This window comes from Lampetra planeri, chromosome 47, assembly GCF_965212315.1.
Source record: "Lampetra planeri chromosome 47, kcLamPlan1.2.h2, whole genome shotgun sequence".
Lineage (NCBI taxonomy): Eukaryota > Metazoa > Chordata > Hyperoartia > Petromyzontiformes > Petromyzontidae > Lampetra > Lampetra planeri.
The window spans coordinates 1,616,800-1,642,363 of record NC_136153.1 but is presented as its reverse complement, the minus strand read 5'-3'; the positions used below and the strand labels follow the sequence as shown (position 1 = coordinate 1,642,363).

General features: G+C 50.5%; 3 protein-coding genes across 4 annotated transcripts in view; 1 reads left to right on the top strand and 2 right to left on the bottom strand.

The window, feature by feature from the left end:
• LOC144733486 (SAM domain-containing protein SAMSN-1-like) overlaps positions 1 to 24,011 on the top strand; it is a 58,499-nt gene extending 34,488 nt beyond the window's left edge. Inside the window, exons 6-12 of one of the 2 annotated variants that reach the window (XM_078615412.1) lie at positions 1,722 to 1,808; positions 1,939 to 2,097; positions 11,524 to 11,680; positions 13,776 to 13,957; positions 15,293 to 15,526; positions 17,358 to 17,508; positions 18,487 to 24,011. In XM_078615412.1, the coding sequence (XP_078471538.1) occupies positions 1,722 to 1,808; positions 1,939 to 2,097; positions 11,524 to 11,680; positions 13,776 to 13,957; positions 15,293 to 15,526; positions 17,358 to 17,508; positions 18,487 to 18,677 (1,161 nt within the window). In that variant the 3' untranslated portion in view covers positions 18,678 to 24,011. Of the gene's footprint in view, positions 1 to 1,721; positions 1,809 to 1,938; positions 2,104 to 11,523; positions 11,681 to 13,775; positions 13,958 to 15,292; positions 15,527 to 17,357; positions 17,509 to 18,486 lie in introns of both variants that reach the window. The other variant, XM_078615411.1, reaches the window with a different exon arrangement.
• On the bottom strand, positions 3,551 to 6,723 carry LOC144733488 (uncharacterized). The gene has a single exon (XM_078615413.1). The coding sequence runs from the start codon at positions 5,957 to 5,959 to the stop codon at positions 4,112 to 4,114; it is 1,848 nt and encodes a 615-aa protein (XP_078471539.1). The 5' UTR covers positions 5,960 to 6,723; the 3' UTR covers positions 3,551 to 4,111.
• On the bottom strand, positions 6,736 to 11,483 carry LOC144733489 (uncharacterized). Its single transcript, XM_078615414.1, has one exon. It carries the CDS (start codon positions 10,714 to 10,716, stop codon positions 8,869 to 8,871), a length of 1,848 nt encoding a protein of 615 aa, XP_078471540.1. The 5' UTR covers positions 10,717 to 11,483; the 3' UTR covers positions 6,736 to 8,868.
• Positions 24,012 to 25,564: the final 1,553 nt, after the last annotated feature.

Here is a 25,564-nt window from a genome sequence, read left to right as displayed (position 1 = left end):
TTAAAATCACCAAGACACCACGAACACAATCGGCAGACGTAATCACGAAAACGTGGAATTTATTTAAAGACCTCTCCAATCTCGATACACTTATTACATCTTTTAAAACTCTCCTCTGTAATTTGTTTTAGTATTATTCGACTCGTCTACCCAGGAACGCATCACTGAGTCTGAAGACTCCTGCCAAGGTTTTTTTGCTGTAAGGGGAACGATTTTGCTGCCGCGTGTGATCCCAGTTGCGTTATGTGCAGGCACGTTTTTCAGCGTGGGAATATTTGGTCGATACGAGTCACATTGCGCGTGGTGGTGGTGGTTTTTGTTGTTGTTTATCTATGGGAGAAAACCAGAGGACCCCGGGAAATAAACTCAAATGCAGAACCGGGGGGTTGGGAGTGAGGGGGGTGGACATACAAACTCCACACGGGGAACGACGCCATCCCAAAGTCTAAAATCAAAACGCGGTTCCGTTCCGGCTGTGCGAGGTGGCAGGAGCATTGCCACTGAGGAATCGTTTGTCACAATATTCGGTCAGCCGTTGGGAACGACGTCAAGGTATTGCACCCCGCGTATTGGGATCAGAATATTTATTTATACCGGCTGTGTCGTGTGGTGGAGGGTTACGACACATTTATACTTACGCGATCTAAGCCAAAAACCTTTAATATGAATCATATTGGTCGCAAAAGCCTACGTGTTAAACTCGCTATAAACTTATTTTTCACAGATGTCCACTAGGGGCACGGGGGAAGAACGTTACAACAACAAACGATACAAAAACACGATAGGAGTGCAAAGTACAAGAAAGGTAAACAAATCATCCAAACACAAACAAATTCAACACTAAACCATCCCCATCCTAGCGGACAAAGACCACTGAGGTATCAACTTATTTTTCAAAACGACCTACCCACGAATGATAGCTCAACAAAGTGTCCCCGTCATTTGGTGGACTCTGAGAGCCACGCGGCACGACCGCGACAACCCACGCAGGACAGTTGGGGCTCGGGGAGACACCAGTGGGGTGTCCATACGCACGTAGATCCGCGTGCACGTTGAGGGTGGGTGGGGGGGGGCCTTGCCTGCCATCAGTTGGCATGAGCGAGAGGACAGGCGCTCACAGGGCCGGCGCCTCTCACCTGTCGACCGAGGACCAAAACCGTTCGACCACCATGGCGGGTTCAGGCCTCCGCGTGGGTTTCGTGTGCTCGCGTCTCGGCCAATCGGTGGCATCTTCACAGCGACGACGGCAACAACAAAGATCCGCTGGAGACGGTTACCGGGCCCCTGACTCTCGGAGCTGGTAACCAAATCTGAAATGGTTACCGGGGTTACCGGCTACCATTTGTAACGATGCGAGTAATTAGCTAGCACAGGAGCGCTGTGTTGGCTGTGTGTGTAGCGGTTAACGCGCTGCGCTACGAACCCGACGGCCCGAGTTCGGTTCGCACTCACGGCTAACACCAAGTGACGATTAGCTGAACGGTTCTGGGCCTCCCCTAGGTCGACTCGGCCTCAAATAAGTACCTGGTGCGGTGTGTAAACATCGCAACTGGGGAGTGGTGCTGGCCGCAAACCACCTCGTGTACCGTTCCGGCCTTCATAGGTGCTCGCTAACGGCACTTGCCCCAACAGTCTGTTAAAGGCTGTACGGGGGCTCTTTGCCTTTGTGTGGGGTGTGAGCTAACTGTGCTGTGTGTCTGTGTGTCTGTGTGCACCTGCAGAGGACCAGCAGTTTCGGGGGATTTGACCTTTCCGCCCGGGTCAGTGGCTCTACCTCTTCTGATAAGGCGAACTCACCCACCAAGCATGTACGCCACCTGCACCTGCACCCACTCACCTACCGAGCATGCACCAGCACGCTCTCACACATTCACTCATTGGGTAAAGCCACAGAGAGCCACCGCCCCCGTGCTGTGAGACGGCCGCTGCCGCCCCCAGGGCTCCGTGGCGAGGGGGGACGACTCGACGCTGGACGTTCGCGGGAGTCGGCGTGCCGGTGGTGGCGGCGGCGCCGACAGCTTCCTGGGCAAGAAGGTGAAGTCGGTGCGCGAGTCGGTGCGCAAGACGGTCACCAAGCTCACCAAGGCCAACTACGAGGTGCTGGTGAGTGGCCCACGCCGACGACACACAGGGCCCACGTCGGGGGCACACTGGGGGCACACCGGCGACACACCGGGGGCACACTGGGTGCGCCGTAGGGAGGGAAGGCGTCACAAATGACGTGTCGCTGTAATTGGATAATAATAATGTGAATGTTTAGTGTCATGTATTGGCGCCATGCAAATTGCATCGAACGCCACATCACGCGCAGCTGGAAAACAGCAGCCAAGCAGTGAGCCGGCACTACTAACAGTTGCCCAAGCTCTGCAGTCCCTCGATATATTAAGATGGTTTCAGCCAATAAACGAGGGTTCATGCAATGTGGGAGGAACCTGAAGCATGCGGGGAAACGCTTACAGAACCGCGAGATGATGCCACTCCCCACTTTGCCGTACCACCTTCTGGACAGCTAAGGGTATGGCACCACCACGACGCTCACGGGATGGGAGTTTTACAACATTCGTGCAGTGCTCCACCAACCCTTGTTGCCTCCTCAGTGCTGGATTAGAGGCCACGTGGATAGCCGCCACCGTCTGGCTTATCCCGTCAAAGTGAGATGGTTCAGTGACAGTCCTCATATCTCGACTATATTTATATTTTACCAGGTAAGGCCCCACTGAGCTATGTAGCTCCTTTTCAGAAGTGACCTGGCCACAAGTGATAGGTCAACGAAGCGGCTTATCATCATCACGTGGACATTTGTCGCAGCCAAATACTCTGAACGCGTGATGTTGATTCTAAATGTGGAAGGAAAAACCGGAGGACTCACAGGGAGAGAGACACGCAAACTCAAAATATACAGCAGGCGTGAGGGTCAGGATCGAACTCGTGACCCTCCTGTACACCAGGCGATGCAGTTAACATCTCACCACCGTGGCACTCTAATTACCGAGGTCAAACTCAACGCAGGTTACCTTTTAGAGAGTACAGGTGCCGCACACGTCACCATCGCGTTACACAACTTTGCTGAACTTGAGCAGGCATCGTCAGGGTTGGCATCGAACCCACGACCTCCCTGTATACCAGGCGAGGTAGTCAACATCTCCCAGCCACCGTGGCGCCCCACGGGGTCAACCCCTCCCATTGCCCGGATCAACCTGCGGGCGAGGGGACGCCGCACGAATCTCCACCGCCAATCTCTCCTCCTCCCTCCCTCCTTTTTTTTTTTAAAACGATCAGACGAGAAAGATGCTCAGTCTTTCGGCACTTTACTTCGTTCATCATGTCGTTTGTTTGTGTTTTTTTTTTAATCAAAGATTTAATGCGAGTTTCCCGTGTAACATTAGTCCCATTATGTGTTACGGTGTTCATTGACACCAATAAGAAAACAATTCACCCTCAAAATACCCATCACCAGATCCCCTGCTGCTGCGCTAGCAGCACCATAGCGGCGAAGGCACCTGCCTGACCTCCCTCCCCTCCCTCCCCTCCCCTCCCTCCCCTCCCTCCCCTCCCTCCTCTCCTCTTTTTACCATTCTTTTATTAAATTTCTTCTAAATCCCTAAGCAAGCTTGAACATTACAATAATTAAAAAGAACATCAGCTGCAATACACAGTAACTACTTACTGCAGACGTTATGGCATATCAGGTGACCAAACACAGCACTGAGTAAACAGCCAGCACACGGGGATGGTCGGTACCCAAAACATGTAGTACCTAGGTAAGCAATGGCAGTGAGCACACCCTCATGGGGAGCCAACCCGACGCCAAACAGTCAAAAAAACTTACTAAAGAAAAACCCCGCGGAAAGTACTGCTCTCTCTTTTCCACAAGCAGGTACACAGCATAAAAACAAAATCTACAAACATTCTCAAAATTCGGCGCATATGCACACAAATTACATAGGATCTGGTTGTTATACATTAGGTCTACTCAGATTATATTGTCCCCTGTGATATAAAATACTCCACTAATATACCAATTGCAACAGGAGACAACCGTAGCTCAAACTTGAGTTTACTAATTGGGTATGCCCTTGAGAATTAAGTCATCATTCAAGGATGTTGGCATCTAGGATCCCATCTTATGACTGGTTGGTTTAGATGCCTTTACTTTGAGTAAGTCCAGGCAAAGGTGGCAACTCCAGCCTTTCCCTGGGTACTCAGACATGGCAGGGCTGAAACAATACATGTGATAAACACGGTCGCAGTCATTGCAAAACAGCAGCTGGTCGTCATTCTCATCGGCGCCGCAAATGTTGCAGCGCTTGCACTCAATGCACTGCCAACGGTAAGTCTTGATGGCGGTGATCATGTTTGAAGTGTACTCCAAACAGGACGGGTGTGCAGGACGTCCACAGTCGGAGCAGGAAACCAATTCTTCCGGTTGTCCCGTCTCCTTGTTCTCCAAATCGCAGTAGTTGCTAGGGTTTGCCAGCCCATCAGGACCTTTTTTGGCTTTGAGGTCCTCCGAGCGGCGCGTGACAGGTGTGGCGGGCCGCGAGTCCTTGTCCTCGCCCTCCTCATCCACTAAGCGGCTGTGCGTGTAATGACAGCCCGGCCCAGGGCGGTTCTTGTACCGCTGTCTGCAAACGTCGCAAATGTCGCCTGCAAACAGCTTGCCTTTATCCTCCTGTGCTGCTGCTTCATTCTTCTTCCTGGTCCCCGCTGCTGCCTCGCCGGGGTCCTGTTTGGGCTCCTCCGTGCTCTTGGCTGCTCGCGTTTCCTGGGAGCCCTCGGCCCCCTCGCTGGGCGCGTCGTCGAGGTCTGAAGTGCGACCCTCTTCACTTGTGTCCTTCGCCACTTCGCAGATTGCGGTTTCCTCCGCTTCCATCTCAGGCTCCATATTTTCATCAGGCGTCTTGCACTTGAGCTTGGTTCTTGCACGGGGCTTCTTCCCTCTGCGTATCCCACTTCTAGGGGCATCTGGGATGGCGAAGACCCCGTCCTTGCCACCAGTGCTCTCCGCATCTCCCCCAGGCGTCGGTGCGATGTCCGACTCCAACTCTGGGAGATCTTTAAAGGGACTGACCTCATCCCCACTGGTCTCTGGAGATAATGAAGCCGAGTCTTCCGTAAATTTCCTCTTCAGAGGTCCGGCTGTCGATGATGACTGGGTGGCTGGCTGAGCCTCAGTCTCCATGTCAGTAGCTGGGGTTGGAGCGGGGTCTACCGCCACCTCGTGTGATCTCCGTGGTGAGGGACCCTCTCCTGAGTCACTTGTTGAGTGTGCCTCTTTATCACCCTTTTCCACCGTTGTCTCGCTGGTAGATTGGGCATTTGCTGTCATCGGGCAGTGTTTTTTAACATGCCCCTCTGCTTTGCAAAGGTTGCATTTTAGCACATCCTTGCAGTAAAACAGCCTATGGGCCCTTCCTCCATTCATGACCACAAAGGAGCCCTCTTCAAGCTGCCCATTGGGCACCAGCATGTAGACCTGCCTTCTAAAAGACAAGACATGCCTCAAGGCAGGATTTTTGAGGCCCAGAGGCACACGCTGAAGGTTGGAAGTCAGCGTGCCCAACTTAGCCAGGTGATCTTGGATGTCTTTATCGGGAATGTAGGGGGGGACGTTGGATACGATCACGCGTACCGACGGTGATGACATTGGCTCCAAGGTAAGGTGCCAATCGCCAACCGTCAGCCCCTTCTCCATGGCGGCATTTGCCACCTTTTCAGACTCCATGAAGAAAACCACTCTTCCGCTCACCTTGGAGGCGTACCTTATCGAGCCCCCTGGCACGATGGCGCGCAGCGCATCCACGTAAACTTCAATCGGAACATCGTGAGAAGCCGGGCAGCGGATCCCAGCCTCCCGTGGAGGCTCTGGGTGCTGCTGCAGGCGCCTTGCAGACCCCAGAGACGGGTCTTGCGTTGGTGCGGTAGCTTTCGCGTACGTTGTTGCGGGTCGGGTGGACATCTTCACGTGTGTGAGATGTCACACACAACTACGAAAGCAAACCTCTCTACTTTCTAAAGTCAGGAAAAAATTACCAAAAAAACAAGAAACGTAACAAAAATTTCATATAAAGATGGTCAAATCTGTGTTATGACCACCTTCTGCCGATTATTGTTACTGCTGCCCACCCAAAGCTCCCCTGGAGAGAGTACAATTATTTTAAGTCCTTGGTTTTTTTTTACAAGAGGAAGAAAAAAAAACGAAAACGTAGGAAAAAAAAAGCACACCAATAAAAATAAAATAATGTAAACACGCTTGCAGCAATAAACAAGAGGGGATTCTAAAGGGGATGTCTGCCCTGCACCCACACCGGCCGGTGTGGTACAGTGCGAACACGGGTGTGAAACACGTGGGAGCACACCAGACAAAGGAACGAAAAAAGACACGAAAAAGAATCACAAAACTCAAAGATTACTAAAGGAACTCAAGATCGAAAAGAAAGCAAAGAAAAGCGTGATTATGAAATCAACTATCAAAATAAAAGTAGAGGATTGTGCGGAAAAACAAACAAACACACCTTTCCACTGCAGTGAGCGCAGCCGCGCACCTGACAGTGAAAACAACAGAAAAGAACAAAGAAAGAAAGAGAAAGGAAGTCTAAATTAACAAACAAACTGATCACAAAAGTGTATAAAGCAAGACACTTACTGTTGGTGAAAAGAAATCCCGAAAAAAGGGTGAGAAAAATAAAGTTTTTAGAGGTAAAGGCCGGAGCTCTGGGTGAACGCGTCTCCCTCCCTCCCTCCCTCCTTTTTTTTAAACGATCAGACGAGAAAGATGCTCAGTCTTTCGGCACTTTACTTCGTTCATCATGTCGTTTGTTTGTATTTTTTTTAATCAAAGATTTAACGCGAGTTTCCCGTGTAACATTAGTCCCATTGTGTGTTACCGGTGTTCATAGACACCAATAAGAAAAACAAATCAACCTCAAAATACCCATCGCCAGATCCCCTGCTGCTGCGCTACCAGCACCATAGCGGCGAAGGCACCTGCCTGACCTCCCACCCCTCCCCTCCCTCCCCTTTTTTTACCATTCTTTTATTGAATTTCTTCTAAATCCCTAAGTAAGCTTGAACATTACAATAATTAAAAAGAACATCAGCTGCAATAGACAGTAACTACTTACTGCAGACCTTGGCATATCAGGTGACCAAACACAGCACTGAGTAAACAACCAGCACACGGGGATGGTCGGTACCCAAAACATGTAGTACCTAGGTCAGGGGTCTGCAACCTTTAAGACATAAAGAGCCACTTGGACCCGTTTCCGAAGGAAAAAATAAACTGGGAGCCGCAAAACCATTGCAACATTTAAAACAAATATAACACTGCATATATTGTTTCTTACCTTATTGCTATATACAGGATCGTGCAGTCAGCTGTCAATCTGAATAAAAAAATGACTTTTTCACTTAACAATGTAAAATATATTTTTGCAAATTAATAGCTAAATTACCTGGTTAATGGGATTTTTGCTCCTGAACCTCAGTGCACAGTGTCTGCACATCAGGGCTGTAAGACGTCACCTTCATTTTCACACAGGCTTGCAAGCTGTCATCTGTGAGGCGTGATCGATGTTTGTTTTTAATATAGTTCATGTTGGAGAAGACCTGCTCACATACATATGTGGAGCCGAAGATCGACAGGACTCCAAATGCATACTTTTTCATGTTTATATAAGTGTTGGGGATGGCATTCCATGTTTCGAATACAAGTTTGTCCTGTTTGGGAAGGTTTTCAATATCACTCCATTTATGATTCTGAGCCAGAATGGCCTTCTGACGGGCAACATCCTCAAGAGTAGCGGTCAAGCATTTGAACTTGGACACCCATATATCTTTGTCGGCTATATCGGCCAGTTCCATCTCAAGATCAGGTTGACTTACACCTGCAAATGCAGTCATATTCAATAGGGATGGATCGATCGCCAGGGGAGTGACAGGGAAGGATAATGTCGTTTTTTCCTCTCTGAACTCACAGAATCGTTTCCCAAACGAACTTTGCATTGTGGTGATTGCAGACTTGAAATATTCCAAATTTATCGTATCATGACTTTGTTTGAACTCTCTCAAAGAGGGAAAGTGAGACAGTGTACCTCTCTGTAAATCTTTGACAAACACTGTCAACTTGCGCTCGAATGCCAAAACCTCCTCCAGCATGTGCAGGGCTGTGCCTCCTTTCCCCTGAAGGGTTGTATTTAGCGTGTTTAGATGTGCTGTCATGTCTACCATAAAATGTAATTTTTCCAGCCACTCTGGCTGTTCCAGCTCAGCAAAGGTGAGCTCTTTGCTGCCCAGGAAGGTTTTTACTTCTTCCAAACATGTGACAAAGCAACGGCAACGTTATTGCCTGTCACCGGGCGGGCAGTGTGGAGCGGAGCGGCGACCTGTCAGCAGCGGCAACGCCAGAGCAGGTGTCACAGTGCGCCTCCTCCCCTCGCTAGCATCCGCCCCGGAGCCGCGGTCAAGGTTCAAAAGAGCCGCATGCGGCTCCGGAGCCGCAGGTTGCCGACCCCTGACCTAGGTAAGCAATGGCAGTGAGCACACCCTCATGGGGAGCCAACCCGACGCCAAACAGTCAAAAAAACTTACAAAAAAACCTGCGGAAAGTACTGCTCTCTCTTTTCCACAAGCAGGTACACAGCATACAAATTAAATCTACAAACATTCTCAAAATTCGGCGCATATACACACAAATTACATAGGATCTGGTTATTATACATTAGGTCTACTCAGATTCTATTGTTCCCCTGTGATATAAAATACTCCACTAATATACCAATTGCAACAGGAAACAACCGTGGCTCAAACTTGGGTTTACTAATTGGGTATGCCCTTGAGAATTGAGTCATCATTCAAGGATGTTGGCATCTAGGATCCCATCTTATGACTGGTTGGTTTAGATGCCTTTACTTTGAGTAAGTTCAGGCAAAGGCGGCAACTCCAGCCTTCCCCTGGGTACTCAGACATGGCAGGGCTGAAACAATACATGTGATAAACACGGTCGCAGTCATTGCAAAACAGCAGCTGGTCGCCATTCTCATAGGCGCCGCAAATATTGCAGCGCTTGCAATCAATGCACTGCCAACGGTAAGTCTTGATGGCGGTGCTCATGTTTGAAGTGTACTCCAAACAGGACGGGTGTGCAGAAACTCCACAATCGGAACAGGAAACCAATTCTTCCGATTGTCCCGTCTCCTTGTTCTCCAAATCGCAGTAGTTGCTAGGGTTTGCCAGCCCATCAGGACCTTTTTTGGCTTTGAGGTCCTCCGAGCGGCGCGTGACAGGTGTGGCGGGCCGCGAGTCCTTGTCCTCGCCCTCCTCATCCACTAAGCGGCTGTGCGTGTAATGACAGCCCAGCCCAGGGCGGTTCTTGTACCGCTTCCCGCAAAGGTCGCAAATGTCGCATGCAAACGGCTTGCCTTTATCCTCCTGTGCTGCTGCTTCATTCTTCTTCCTGGTCCCAGCTGCTGCCTTGCCGGGGTCCTGTTTGGGCTCCTCCGTGTTCTTGGCTGCTCGCGTTTCCTGGGAGCCCTCGGCCCCCTTGCTGGGCGCGCCGTCGAGGTCTGAAGTGCGACCCTCTTCATTTGTGTCCTTCTCCACTTCGCAGATTGCGGTTTCCCCCGCTTCCATCTCAGGCTCCAGATTTTCATCAGACGTCTTGCGCTTGAGCTTGGTTCCTGGACGGGGCTTCTTCCCTCTGCGTGTCCCACTTCTAGGGGCATCTGGGATGGCGAAGACCCCGTCCTTGCCACCAGTGCTCTCCGCATCTCCCTCAGGCGTCGGTGCGATGTCCGACTCCAACTCTGGGAGATCTTTAAAGGGACTGACCTCATCCTCACTGGTCTCTGGAGATAATGAAGCCGAGTCCTCCGTAAATTTCCTCTTCAGATGTCCGGCTGTCGATGACGGCTCGGTGGCTGGCTGAGCCTCGGTCTCCATGGCCGTAGCTGGGGTTGGAGCAGGGTCTACCGCCACCTCGTGTGATCTCCGTGGTGAGGGACCCTCTCCTGAGTCACTTGTTGGGTGTGCCTCTTTATCACCCTTTTCCACCGTTGTCTCACTGTTAGATTGGGCATTTGCTGTCATCGGGCAGTGTTTTTTAACATGCCCCTCAGCTTTGCAAAGGTTGCATTTTAGCACGTCCTTGCAGTAAAACAGCTTATGGGCCCTTCCTCCATTCATGACCACAAAGGAGCCCTCTTCAAGCTGCCCATTGGGCACCAGCATGTAGACCTGCCTTCTAAAAGACAAGACATGCCTCAAGGCAGGATTTTTAAGGCCCAGAGGCACACGCTGAAGGTTGGAAGTCAGCGTGCCCAACTTAGCTAGGTGATCTTGGATGTCTTTATCGGGAATGTAGGGGGGGACATTGGATACGATCATGCGTACCGACGGTGATGACATTGGCTCCAAGGTAAGGTGCCAATCGCCAACCGTCAGCCCCTTCTCCATGGCGGCGTTTGCCACCTTTTCAGACTCCATGAAGAAAACCACTCTTCCGCTCACCTTGGAGGCGTACCTTATCGAGCCCCCTGGCACGATGGTGCGCAGCGCATCCACGTAAACTTCAATCGGAACATCGTGAGAAGCCGGGCAGCGGATCCCAGCCTCGCGTGGAGGCTCCGGGTGCTGCTGCAGGCACCTTGCAGACCCCAGAGACGGGCCTTGCGTAGGTGCGGTAGCTTTCGCGTACGTTGTTGCGGGTCGGGTGGACATCTTCACGTGTGTGAGATGTCACACAAAACTACGAAAGCAAACCTCTCTACTTTCTAAAGTCAGGAAAAAATTACCAAAAAAAAACAAGAAACGTAACAAAAAAATGTATATAAAGATGGTCAAATCTGTGTTATGACCACCTTCTGCTAATTATTGTTACTGCTGCCCACCCAAAGCTCCCCTGGAGAGAGTACAATTATTTTAAGTCCTTGGTTTTTGTTTTTTTACAAGAGTAGGAAAAAAAACCGAAAACGTAGGAAAAAAGCACACCAATAAAAATAAAATAATGTAAACACGCTCGCAGCAATAAACAAGAGGGGATTCTAAAGGGGATGTCTGCCCTGCACCCACACCGGCCGGTGTGGTACAGTGCGAACACGGGTGTGAAACACGTGGGAGCACACCAGACAAAGGAACGAAAAAAGACACGAAAAAGAATCACAAAACTCAAAGATTGCTAAAGGAACTCAAGATCGAAAAGAAAGCAAAGAAAAGTGTGATTATGAAATCAACTATCAAAATAAAAGTAGAGGATTGTGCGGAAAAAAACAAACAAACACACCTTTCCACTGCAGTGAGCGCAGCCGCGCACTGAACAGTGAAAACAACACCAAAGAACAAAGAAAGAAAGAGAAAGGACGTCTAAATTAACAAACAAACTGATCACAAATGTGTATAAAGCAAGACACTTACTGTTGGTGAAAAGAAATGCCAAAAAAAGGGTGAGAAAAAATAAAGTTTTTAGAGGTAAAGGCAGGAGCCCTGGGTGAACGCGTCTCTCTCCCTCCCCTCCCTCCTCCCCCCAAGCCCAAGAGTTCGGACAAGCTGCCGCTGTGCCAGCCGCTGGGCGCGGACGACAGGGAGGGGGGCGCCCCCCCAACAGCCCAGCCCGAGGCAGGAGCCCAGCCCACGGGCGACTCCATGGAGAGTCTGCGCAGCTCCTACAGCGGACACAGCTCCAACAGTGAGCGGCACAACGCAACGAGTGGGCAGGGCCCCCGCCTCCCTCCGTCGCTCCCTCGTCCCTCCCTCCACGCTGAAAAACTCAAGCGGTGGTTTTTGTTTAACAAATCCCGTCAGCCACGTTGCCTTCGTTCTGGGAGTGCATTATGTATACATTTTCTTGGTTCTGTCGGTAAAGACACGTAGAAGGGAAACAATAAAATTCTCACGACGTTTCGACTGCAACACAAGCAATCATCATCAGGTGTGAAATCCAAATGTTCTTGCTGTGGATTTCACACCTGATGATGATTGCTGGTGTTGCAGTCGAAATGTCGTGAGAATATTTTTGTTTTATATTTTTATTATTTTATTGTTTCCCTTCTACGTGACTTTACCGAAAGAACCAAGAATATGAATCGCTGCAGTCATGAAAGCTTTAAATCGAAATATATATACATTGTCGACATCTTCCTTCTGGGAGTGCATTATATATATAGTCAGTATATTCCTTCTGGAAGTGCATTATATATTATCAAGTTTTTTTTTGGGTTAGATCGCATAAATATAAATGTTTTGTTAAACCCGCCACCACCGGACACAGCCAATTAGTAAGGTTTGTTACGTAAACAAAATATGCCAATGCGTTACTAGTACAGCATAGGCTGCCACCTGATGGTGCTGGTTGTAATTACTGGCGAAACGTCGCGGTACTCCAATTATAAATGTTGTCAGTTTACTCTCCAACGCACCGGTGTGCTGCACTAGTAACTAATTAGCACGTTTTGTTAATGTGACAAACCTTGCTAATTGGCTGTGTCGGTTGATGGCGGGTTTAACGACACATTTGTATTTATGCGATCTAACCGTACATCTATTTGTCGCGAAAGCCTACGTGTTAAACTCATGTTATATATTTTCAGCATCTTCTGGAAGTGCAATATTTTATTGCTATTTTTAGCAGCATTGGTTTAATGAATGCACACTCTGCACCGATATTGACACTCAGTGGACTCACCAGCAGAGCCAGGCTGGCTTACAACAATACTGTTGAGCTGTCAGAGTGGCAATGATCCTTGCACAGTATCCAACAGAGAGGATCACTCAGCCCATCATAACACTGCCATATCAAACATACAACTCAGCACGTTCATCAATAGCACGAATTATAGTCGACATTCCAGACGATCGCCCTTCACGTTAGGACTTCTTCTTGTGCAATGGAGAAGGGTCATTGCCCAAAACGTCACCTATTGTGAACGTTTCCTTTTAAGGCCACACAGTGTTAGCGACGAATGTGTGGGATTTGTTGTTGCTGTTCGTGCTTGTGCACCACTGCCGATGGCAGCTACATCACCCGATAATTGGTTTCGCTTTGATAACGCTACCATAATAACAGTCATGTACCGCGCACCGGGAAAGAGTCCGCGGTCATGTAGGTTGAATTGCAAGGTTCGCTCCACTGAGTGTGTGGATGTGATTAGAAGGCTCCCTCTGGGAGCATGCCAATTCACTTGTATGACTCACCATGCTGCGATATAATTGCAATCGCAAGGCTTTGCCTGTGAGCGTGTACCTGCAAGAGTGAGGCTCTCTCTGCGATCATATCGATGGAATAGCTGGGCTCGCATATCGTACCATACATTGTAGTAATTCCATATCACGAAACGCTAAGGCAGTGTATGTATGTATATTGAACTTTTTTCGCACCGTACGTAGCCAACCGTGCTAATCGGAGGTGCAGCGGTGGCCTGCGTGCCGCATGCGTCCCAGAGCCCCTGGTGATGGCCTAGTCCAAGTGTGTTTGGGCGCGGTGCGTGGGGGTCACGATAAGCATCGCGGTGTCCAGCGTGCGGCCCACTGGGGGGACGGAGGGCTGCTCCTCTACAGGGGAGGCCAACCGACTCCCCCACCCCGCCCTGTGCCACGCCGTGTGTGTGTGTGTGCACCATGTGTGGGTTTGTGCGGCCACGCTGCGTGTGTTTGTGCCGCCGCGCTGTGTGTGTGCTGCCATGCCACGCCATATGTGTGTGTGCCACTATGCTGCGTGTGTGCCGCTACGCCATGTGTGTGTTTGTGCTGCCACCGCCACGCCGTGTGTGTGTGCCACCACGCAGGCGGGCAGACCGTGACGACCTCGGACTCGGGGGGCCGGGCGGACGGTTGCTGCCAAGCGGCGAGCGGAGCGGCCGGCGGCGGCGAGGAGGGGCCCGGCTACTCGGGACCCTTCTGTGGGCGCGCGCGAGTCCACACGGCCTTCACGCCCAGCCCCTACGACAGCGACTCGCTCACGCTGCAGGTGGGCATGCTCGCGCCGCGCGCCCCCCTGTTGTTGCGTCTGCACATTGCTGGTGCGCTACGTTTGAGAAAGTGCTGGTGCTGCCTCCTCGGGCAGCAGGGATCAACGTAGGCGAACTTGGAATGTGCCCGCCTTGCGGCTGAGCAGCCCCGGTCCACGTGCCCATTGCTGGCCGGCTGGCCAGCTGGGCGGGCAGCCGGCCAACTGGCCAGCCGGCTGACATCGATGGAGTTTAAAGGACGTGATTGCGATACGCGTTAGCACTCACGTCGTACGTATTGCAAACGCGATAGAGTGCCCGTGTCCGCTTTCCTTCCCGAAAGCATTTGCGAAAAAAATAAATCTGGATTTTCCTTTTGCTTTGTCCCAATTTAACCGTTCCTGGGGATGCCACAGCGGCGTGTAATTTGTCTGCACGCTGGATCCTGCCATCCCAAAAGTCGCCGGTTTCGCAAATTTTTCTCAATCTCGCCGACGCCTCTGCACGCTCGCCCGTGTACGTAGCCAACCGTGACAATCGGAGGTGCAGGGGGGGAAGGACAACAAACTAAACACGAGAAGCAGCTCTAAAGAAATGCGTTTTGAATCTAGATGATTTAAAAGTGCATAGCTCCAGTGGCTTCCTAATATCGGGAGGAAGAGTGTTCCTGGCGGTCAAAATACTTTCCGCAGGGGCTGTCTAGAGGCGCTCTCTTTCCGAAGGCCCTTCCATCAGCAGTTGACACGGGCAAGTCCTTGCAGCGCTGCGCCTTTGTCCCCCGTTGTCACCTACACACGACACACATCTTTGCTGTCTCTCTCTGTTCCTCCTCCTCCTTGCACTCAATCGACGCTTTCGCTCTCTCTCTCTACTCGCCCCCCTTCACTGGAACAAACTTCCCCTCCACGTTAAGCAGTCACCTTCGCTCACTAGTTTCCGCTCCTCACTCAAAACTCACTTATTATTCCCACCCAACGACTCCATAATCTCCCCCCTCATAATCACTGCCACCGTTACTGTTCCCTCTTCATATCCCCATCATACGGCTATCACTCATTCACCCCATTCATTCCATCCTTGCGTCATCATTTACTGCCATCATCAATGTCGCTTCCACCGAATTCACGTACCACCACAGATTTGACCCCATCGTTCCCTCTCATCTATTTCATTCACCTCTTCTCCACCGTTACACTCACACACACGCGTTGCACCACTCTTAATTCTTGGTAAAGCGCCTTAGCGAAGGCGCTCGATAAACTCCGCGAAGATCAGACCAGATGGGCGCGCGCCGCGTGCACCGCTCCACGCGTCCTCCTCAGCTCTGTTTTCCGCGCTGCTTCCGCGCCTCGCAGAAGGGCGACGTCATCGACGTCATCAGCCAGCCCCCGATGGGCACGTGGATCGGGCTGCTCAACCGCAAGGTGGGCACGTTCAAGTTCGTGTACGTGACCGTGCTTCCCGAGGGCGAGACCAACAACAACGACAACGACGCTGCGGGCGCCGGGCGCAAGGCCCGCCCAAGGCCCAAGCACCGTCGGCCCAAGCCCAAGACGGTGGAGGAGCTGCTGCACAGGATGCACCTGGAGGTGAGGGGGCTCCCCCCACCCACCCACCCACCCCCCATCCCCCCACCCATATAGAATGCATAGGGGCACGGTGGTGAGATGTTAAAGTGAATGAGTCCTCGTCATTGATTGCCATACTCAAGTTCAGCAAAGTGGTGTAACACGATGATGACGTGTGCGGCACCCATACTTTCTAAAAGGTAACCTGCGTTGAGTTTGACCACAGTAATTAGGGCGCCATGGTGGTGAAATGTTAACTGCCTTGCCTGGTGTACAGGAGGGTCGCGAGTTCGATCCCGACCCTGACGCCTGCTGTATATTTGGAGTCTGCGTGTCTCTCTCCCCGTGGTCGTGTAGATTTTCCTCCGGGTCCTCCGGTTTTTCCCTCCACATTTAGAATCAACGTCACGCGTTCAGAGTATTTGGCTGCTATGAATGTCCACGTGATGATGAGCCGCTTCGTTGAGCTATCGTTTGTGGCCAGGTCAGTTCTGAAAAAGAGCTACGTAGCTCAGTGGGCCTTAACTGGTAAAATAAAAATAATGAAAAATGTTGTTTAACCCAGGTGAGCACTCAAAGAGACCAGGATGAGTGACTCGGACCACAGGCATTAGATTGCCAGGAGGGAGCGATGGTTGCTGCTCCTGTGTGCGTGATCCCAATTGAGTAATCTGCTGGGGGTAACCTTTTTGTCGGCACCTGGGTTAGTGTCATACGGTAAAGTAGACCTGGGTCGCCAAAACGACAGTCCCCATGCTGCGAGCACCATGTGCAGCACGGGGACAGCTGCCACTGGGCGTGCCCCTAGGCTGGGCTTACACAGCAGCAGCAATCATCCCGACTCACCACTGGAAGCAGACTAACGCACACACAGGGACAGCTGCCACTGGGAGTGCCCCTAAGCTGGGCTTATACAGCAGCAGCAATTATCTCTACCCATCACACTGGAAGCAGACTAATGCACACACAGGGACAGCTGCCACTGGGCGTGCCCCTAGGCTGGGCTTACAGAGCAGCAGCAATCATCCTACTCACCACTGCAAGCAGAGCAACACACACACAGGGACAGCTGCCACTGGGCATGCCCCTAGGCTGGGCTTGCACAGCAGCAGCAATCATCTCTACCCATCACACTGGCAGCAGACTAACGCACACACAGGGACAGCTGCCACTGGGGATGTCCATCCTGGCTAGACCGTAACGGAGCCCGGGAGATGAGCCGTCGACGTCAAGGCGTTGGCCGAGTCTCTGGGGGACTTTGAGAGAGTTTTAACACGTAGTAGTGGTAGGGGCTTTCGCGACCAATATTATTCACAATAGAGGGGTTTTTTTGGGTTAGATATCGTGAATATAGATGCATCGTTAACCCCGGCCACCACCCGATACGGCCAGTTAGTAGGGGCTTGCCACGTAAACAAAACATGCCAATTAGTGACTACTTCAGCACACCGGTGCGTTGTCTGTTTGCATGTTTTACCACAAGTATGTGTGGTTAATGCAGACTTGACGCCTTGCAGAAGGTGTCTGTTTGGTATCGGAGCATCTGAGCACCTGCTCTATTGCCAGAAAGGGTAAAACCAATTCTTATTTTCGATCATTCTTGTTACTGGAAAGAAGATCCCATAGATACAAAAAAAAACCCACAACGTTCACGATCCGAGCACCGTGACGTTTCGGCGGTGAACGCAACAGCAACCGGCTTCACCGGGCGATTTCGCAGAATTTGTGAAGAAGCCCTCCCTAGGTTCGGTCCTGAGCGGGAGAGGGGCCTATTCGCGCGAACGTAGCGTTGCGTGTGCATTGCGTGTGCATTGTGTGTGCGTTGCGTGTGCCTCGCGTGTGGGGCACGCAGGAGTACATCTCCACGTTCCTGCTCAACGGCTACGAGGACCTGGACACGTTCAAGCTGCTGGAAGGCGAGGATCTGGACGAGCTGCTCATCCACAACGCAGAGCACCGCGCCAAGCTGCTCACCGCCGCCGAACTCCTGCACGACTATGACCGTGAGCGTGCCCCACAAGCCCCCCCCCCACTCCTCCCCGGCCGGCAGATAAAACGAGTACCGCTTTGCGGGAGACGTGACAGCTGTCGGCAAGCTATAAGCGAAAAACTAAAAAGTAATAAAGGGCCCACGGAGAACAGGCCCAGACGGCCTCCAAAGCGGCGAGCAGCAAACGGCACGGGCAGGGGTTGTTATCATAAAAGTGGAGAAGGCGTTTTCTTGAATTTGAGCAGGGTTCATATTGTTTGGGTCTTTCGGTAAAGTCACGTAGATAGGTTCAAAGAAAACAACAAAAAATTACCAAAAATCTACGACGTTCCGATCGCAACACAAGCGTTCATCTTTTTTCTTCCTGATGACGACCGCTTGTGTTGCGATTGAAACGTCGTAGTTTTTTTGTTATTTTCTTTTAACCTATCTACGTGACTTTACTGAAAGACCCAAAGAATATGAATTCCTGCAGTTACGAAAGCTTTAAGTCAAGATTTGAGCAGGGTTGTCCTCGTGAGAGCGTGGGGGCAACGAGACGATGAGAGAGGGAACTCCAAAGTGGACGCCTGCTGTATATTTTGAGTTGGCGGTGTCTCTCTCTCTGTGCCCGTGTTCACATGGATTTTTTTCCGAGTCCTCTGGTTTTTCCCTCCACATTTAGAATCGGCGTGCGTTATGAGTATTTGGTTGCTGCTATACATTTCCACGTGATAAGCGACTTCATTGGGCGATCATGTGTGGCCAGGAGCTCCATAGCTCAGTGGGCCTTACCTTGTAAAATAAATATAGTTGAATAAAATAGTTTAGTTTTGATTCAGTCGTATGTCAACCATGGTGCTAATGTTCCACATATCTGCCGGAGAGTCGCGCTGCATCTCAAGCCATCGTCACGAGGATGCCGCTTTGGTCTAGGGCTCGACGTTCCGTCTGCTGACATGCATCCCTCTCTCTGTGCATGTGTGTGTGTGGGCGCGTTGTGCGCGGGCAGACGTGCCGACTACCCACAATGCAGCGGAGGCGAAGGAGGCGGGGGGCGGCACTGCCGCGCCCGCTGCCGCCGAGGAGGAGTCGCCGCGGGACTCGGGCTGCTACGAGAGCTCCGAGCCGCTGGATGGCCCCGGTAGGGAGGAACACGGTGGGCAAGCCGAGGCCTCTGCCGATACGGCCACGGAGCTGTGACCGCCCGGGTTCGAGCCCTGGTGCTGGGTGTCTCCCTCTCTCTCTTTCTCTTTTCAATGGGTTCACAACAGCCGGTGCTGAACTGGCAAACGTTCACGACCGGTATCATTCACGGTCAGTTTGTTTTGGGTTAGGTTGTGGCAGGCTTTGATTACGAGTTCGATTCCTGCTCACGTCCAACACCAGTGACGATTATCTGAACCGGTCCTGGGCCTCTCCTAGGTCGACTCAGCCGCAAATGAGTTCCTGGTGCGGTCTGTAAAAACATCGCCACTGGGGAGACAAAGGTGAACAGGCGTGGTGCTGCCCACCCACCCCCTCATGTGCCGCGCCAGGCTTCATATATGTTCGCTAACAGCACTTGCCCCAAAAGTCTGTTCAGGCTACATGGGGGATCTTTGTCTTTTATGCATGTTGAACTTCTTTCGCACCGTACGTAGCCAACCGCGCTAATCGTAGGTGCGGGGGGAAAGGACAACAAATGAAACACGTGTCACGATGCGTCGGTTGATCGATCAAAATCTGTTACGCTCGCTATGCTTGCGTTGAACCATGTGCATATCTGACCATTTGATTATTCAAGGCACATTATTGGCTAAGGGTATATTTATCCCAGTGGGTCGAACGAAACTTCATGGGATACAGAGAGAAAAAAATAAGAGACTATACACATTAGATGGTAAAACTCAGATAGAAAAGTGTTATGTCATTGATTTTCTGGAGTGCATCGGTCGTAAATTATTACATGCTATGAGCCAGCAACCTCTAAAAGTCTCGGTTCAAGTCCCGAGCCTCGGTGCCTTTCACGGCTCTCAGGAGCTGAGGCTAACGCGGCTATGGTTTGGCAGAATGAGGCGATGCTGTAGTTGAGACCAGCTCTCCTCCTCTGGTGTGCCTGAGTCTCGCACGTCCATGTCAAGCCAAGGCCATTGTGTTCCCGTGACCTAAGTCACGTGAAACGACACTCCAGGTCTAGCGTAGCTATACGCCGCCCCTCAAACGGCGCTTTCAAGATCGGGTCGGAGGATCACGCGGACGTCATCGTCTGCCGTGAGACGTCTAACCCTCTGAGCTGGAATTTGGCGGGTAGTTTCGTAGTACGAAAAGTAGGTTAGCGGGCTGTCTGTGTGGATTCTTCAATGTTGTGCATTGCGGTTTGCTCGCCGTGCGCTATGAATTTGGAAACTTGAGTTACATTGCTGGCCACGGCTATCGTCGATGTGGAGTAACATCGGAGCTGCTAAGCTGCACTGACTAGCATGTCACAACGTGGTCACACAACCCCCGTGATCAATGTAGCTCGGGGAGGCTGTGCGTTAGTGTTGAGGGTTAGTGTTGAGGCTGTGGGTTAGTGTTAAAGCTGTGGGTCAGTGTTGAGGCTGTGGGTCAGTGTTGAGGGTCAGTGTTGAGGCTGTGGGTCAGTGTTGAGGGTCAGTGTTGAGGCTCTGGGTCAGTGTTAAAGCTGTGGGTCAGCGTTGAAATTGGGGGTCAGTGTTGGGGCTGGGGATCAGTGTTGAGGATGTGGGTCAGTGTTGAAGCTGTGGGTCAGTGTTGAGGATGTGGGTCAGTGTTGAAATTGGGGGTCAGTGTTGAGGCTGGGGGTCAGCATTGAAGCTGGGGGTCAGCGTTGAGGCAGTGTGTCAGTGTTGAAATCGGGGGTCAGTGTTGAGGCTGTAGGTCAGCGTTGAAGCTGGGGGTCAGTGTTGAGCTGCTGGTCAGTGTTGAGGCTTTGGGTCAGCGTTGAGGCGACATCGATGCCTCACAGCCTGGTATCCTCATGAGCCACTGGGGCCCTCCGTGGTCCACACCACCAGTGTTTGTGACGCACAGCGAGTCGAGCAGTGATAAGCACAGGGACGCCGCCGGAGGGCTCTAAGTTGGCGCTTTTGAAACGTTTACAATGTAGCAACAACAGAACAACTAAAACTCCCAACCAACTAAAACTCCCAACCAACGTTCATCGTTAACAACACCCTTGGCCTTGCAAAGAAAAAGTACCCACTTCAGCCTCACAGGTGGCCGTGAAGAAGGCCCATTGACCGAAACGTCTCCTTAACAGGGACTCCTCTATTTATGAACATTCGACTTACAAACTTTCAGAGATACGACCAAACTGTCCTGTATCCAGCTGCCTGTTTGGACCGAGGGTCGTAAGTTCAACCGCCGTGCAATAGATGGCGTTGGTTGTCGGCCGTTAAGCACCGGCTTCTTTGAGTCTCATGACCCACACACTGGAAGGTTTGCGAAGGTGTCGGCAGCAGCTCACGATGCTGTCGCCTGTCACAAGTTGGTTGGTGATGAGGAGAAGAAGAGAGCGACTGTGCAGACATCTCTTGGTACGTTTTTCAAGAGAGTAGAGAGAAATCTCGAGCACCAAAGGGAAATCGCATCTACATCTGCAGAACGTGAAGAACCAGTGGCATCTGAATCTGCTGAACGTGAAGAACCAGTGTAATCTACAGCTGCAGAATGTGAAGAATCAGTGGCATCTACATCTGCAGAACGCGAAGAACCAATGACATCTACGTCTGCAGAACGAGAAGAACCAGAGGAATCTACAGCTGCAGAACGTGATGAACCAGTGGCATCTACAACTGCTGAACGTGAAGAACCAGTGGTATCTACATCTGCAGAACGTGAAGAACCAATGGCATCTACATCTACAGAACATGAAGAACCAGTGCCATCTATATCTGGAGAACATGAAGAACCAGTGACATCTACAGCTGCAGAACATGAAGAACCAGTGGCATCTACATCTGCAGAACGTGAAGAACCAGTGGCATCTACATCGGCAGAACGTGAAGAACCAGTGACATCTACAGCTGCAGAACGTGAAGAACCAGTGGCATCTACATCTGCAGAACGTGAAGAACCAGTGGCATCTACATCTGCAGAACGTGAAGAACCAGTAACATCTACAGCTGCAGAACGTGAATAACCAGTGGCATCTCCATCTGCAGAACATGAAGAATCAGTAGCATCTACAGCGTCAGAACATGAAGAACCAGTGGCATCTACGTCTACAAGAGATTATACAACTTTTGATGCCATTCCCCGTGTTGAGTGTACACGCCGTACACCACGTTTGGAATCAACAGGAGTAAAGTTGAACTTACGAACAATTCGACTTACAAACAGACCTCTGTAACCTAACTCGTTCGTAAGTAGAGAAGTCCCTGTATATATATTTTAGTAATGTTTTTAAATTGCTTTATTTAGTGTAATTTGTATTTATATATTTTTCATTACATTTTTTATTCTAGTTACATTTTAAATTAGATTATTTTTAAAATTGTATTATTTTAAATCGCGCTCGTGCACCACTGCCAACGCATCAGCGTCGCCAGATGAACTCTTCAACTTTCACAATGTAGGCCTTTAATCTCAACATTGAACAACGTTTCATTTGAAACGTGTTTGCCATTCATTCGTCACGAGAATGCCACACTGAAAAGCGCGTTTAATCAGCGACGACTGTGTCATTGTCACATGATAAAAAAATCATAATAAGGCCGTTATGCTCATGTGTCATCACGATCCATTGTCAGATAGCCCCGTAGGTGTCCACTGCACATTTAGTCGTTTTTGTTTTCACTTTCCTCTCTGTCTTGTTGTTAATACGCTCAAGTCGTGGCCACATCTCTCTGGCACCGATCTCTGACGATGTCGTCATCAAGCCACTCTCTGTTAGAAGTCTTCCTCTCTTTCTGGTTCCCTCCATGGTTCCAAACAACAACAACAGCACACTTTTACATTTTTCCTGTTGTTGTCCATCCTAAATACGTTTCCAAATAGTGCCAAGAATTTACAATAACTTTTTAACGCTTTCTCACCACGGTTGAAAGCGTTGAAGCATGAGCACCGTCCGTCTGTAACGTGGAGTCGCGGTGACTCTCGATACGGACAAAAAATGAGTGTTGAAGTTAGGTGGCTTTTTGGGACTCATTCTGGAGAAAAGCGGACACATTGGTCGTAGGGTTAAAAAAGGAAACAGTGCTAAAAGGATTTGCCTTGCCGGTCAAGGCGATGGTGTAATTACGTGTGGCATGGTGATATGATGTAATTGCGCAAGCCATCATATCTTTAGATGCCACACATGACCAATGGTTGTATTACATGTGACATGGTGAGATGATGTCATTGCGCATGCCATCATATCTTGCGATGCCAGACGTCATGTGACATGTGACGTCATGTCGTTTGTGCAGCCGGGAACGTACATCACAATTATCGCCCCTTTTAAACAAGGGGACGCACGCAAGTTTGGAAAGCATTTCAGAATGCTACATTTTACGCGTCTGAAAAAAACAAGTGCATTATGTGTTTGACATTTATATCAAATGAGGTATTGATGACATTGAAAATGAGAGTGCACTAATCAATCTCAACCAGCCTAGTGTTATGCTTACATGAAGAAGACACAGTTTAGTGTTTATATAAAAATACATTCTAAACGGTCTCCCTCGGAGTGCTCATCTCCATTGCTCACCGAGTGACGGCAATGTCCATCCGGAATTCGGTGGCAGAGTGGTGGTGATCCTCGCGCCTCACGGCAAGAGGAGCCTGGGTTCGATTCTCGACTCGGACACCTTTCTGCGTGGAGTTAGTGTGTTCTCTCCCTCTTCTGCACCGTGTGAGCACGTGCGTGAGTGTGTGTGGGTGTGCGTGTGTGTTAGCTCACTACAACGAGTGGAGCATCAGGCAACTAAAATACAGCAAGTTGGCACAGTAGGGGGTACAGCTGGTGCATCTACTAGTCATCTCAGTCAGCCAACCCATGGCACCTGAGTCTGTCCCATGGCCTCCTGTCAGCAAGCCTTCGACACTTCACGTGGCCTCAAAGTGCACCTGGCCTGGCACAGGCGCCGTGGTGACGTCACCGTCACTTAGTGGCGGGTGAGACTGTGAGTTAGACTGTGAGTTACCGCGCTGCGCTACGAACCTGGTCACCCAAGTTCGATTCCTGCTCAGGACCATCACCAGTGGCAAATATCTGACCCAGTCCTCGGCCTCCCCTGGGTCGACTAAGCCTCAAGTGAGTACCTGGTGCGGTGTTCAGGGATTTCTGTGGCCGAGTTTGGTGTTGCTGGCCACCCACCCCCTCGTGTGCCGCTAACAGCACTTGCCCCAACAATAGTCTGTAAGGGATGTTTGCCTTTGGTTTTCGCGTCTCCGATTAGCACCCTTGGCTTTGTACGGTGTGAAAGAAGTTCTGCGTACGCGTGAGAGTATGTGTGTGAGGGTGTGAGTGGAGTTTGTATGTTATCTCCCTGTTCTGCATGGGTTTTCTATCTTCCTCCAAATTCTTCCCATAGCTAAAAAAAAAAACAATGTCACTGGTATTGGTCAGTCATCACAGTGCTGAAAAATGAGCTGCAGTTAACCCATTCGGGATGCCGCACGGCAGCATCGCCCCCCAGACTGCCAGAACTTTGCTGGACCCTCATGAAAAAGAGCCTTGAGAGTCTGTGGTAGGCTTCCCTGGGCGAAGAAGCATCATAACAATAGAACAACTAATTAACCACAAGAACAACCAATGCTGACTTCCTCGTCACTATGAGGTGCAGACTCACAAGGTAGTGCTCATTTTACCCACCCTGGAGCAATAATGATGGTGATGGTCGTGGTGGTAGTGTTTATAATGATGATGATGCTGATCGTCGTGATGATGATACTAAAGGTATTGTGATCATGATGGTTGATGATGGCGGTGATGACGATATTGATGATGATGATGATTACGATGACAGTAAATCATTTGAACTCGTGGCCTAACAACCGGGAGCCCCGCATTTTAACTTCCTGACCTTCATACTCAGCCCATCATTATCTCTCTTGGGTCGATAAAATAAAGGTAGTGCTCATTTTACCCACCCTGGAGCAATAATGATGGTGATGGTCGTGGTGGTAGTGTTTATAATGATGATGATGCTGATCGTCGTGATGATGATACTAAAGGTATTGTGATCATGATGGTTGATGATGGCGGTGATGACGATATTGATGATGATGATGATTACGATGACAGTAAATCATTTGAACTCGTGGCCTAACAACCGGGAGCCCCGCATTTTAACTTCCTGACCTTCATACTCAGCCCATCATTATCTCTCTTGGGTCGATAAAATAAATACCACTCGTCGTCCTCCGACGCAACTGGAACCCTGCTCTGTAAATGTGGAATTTCCGCCGCCGGCTCTGGGCTGCACTGGCTGGAGATGAGCGTCGTCCCCCAGGTACGCGCCTGGGCAAAACGGTCCCACGATGGAGCTGCCGCTCACCCCGAGCTAGAAATGCTCTGATACGTGTGGCATTGTCTTTGTGCTGTTCGTCTTTTGGTGTTGTTCTCTGGTCTGACACTGCTGGTGAGACCAAGGCATGAAGAAGGCTGTCTCTGGCGTAGGCCAATCAGTTTCAAAGACAAGGCGAATGTTATTATCAGAGCAAGTTTTTGTATGTGTTCAGCACAAGTACCGTGTGTGGTGTATGCAGTACTTGATTGCTTGCAAGAGGTATCTATTTGGCGTTTGAACATCTTTAAACACCTCACCTGTTTTATTGCCAGACAAGGTACAATCCTATTCTTAGTGTCCATGCCTGAGCACGTGCCGTCTCTGACCGTGGACGCTTTGCGGCCACAGCGTTCACCCGTGGCCTCCAGCTGCTCCTACGCGTGATGCTCCGGTGGCCACTTGGCGTACGTCAAGGACACGGGCCGAGACCCGGGTGCCCGCAGATGCCCGCCAACCGGACGGTGTGGCCTTAGGCACCCGCCGTCCCCGCAGCTTTACAGCCAGAAAAACAGTCTTAGGTGCTGGTGCTAGACCCCTATAACACATAAACCCTAAACCTAACCCCGAATGCTTAATTCTGAACCCTAATCC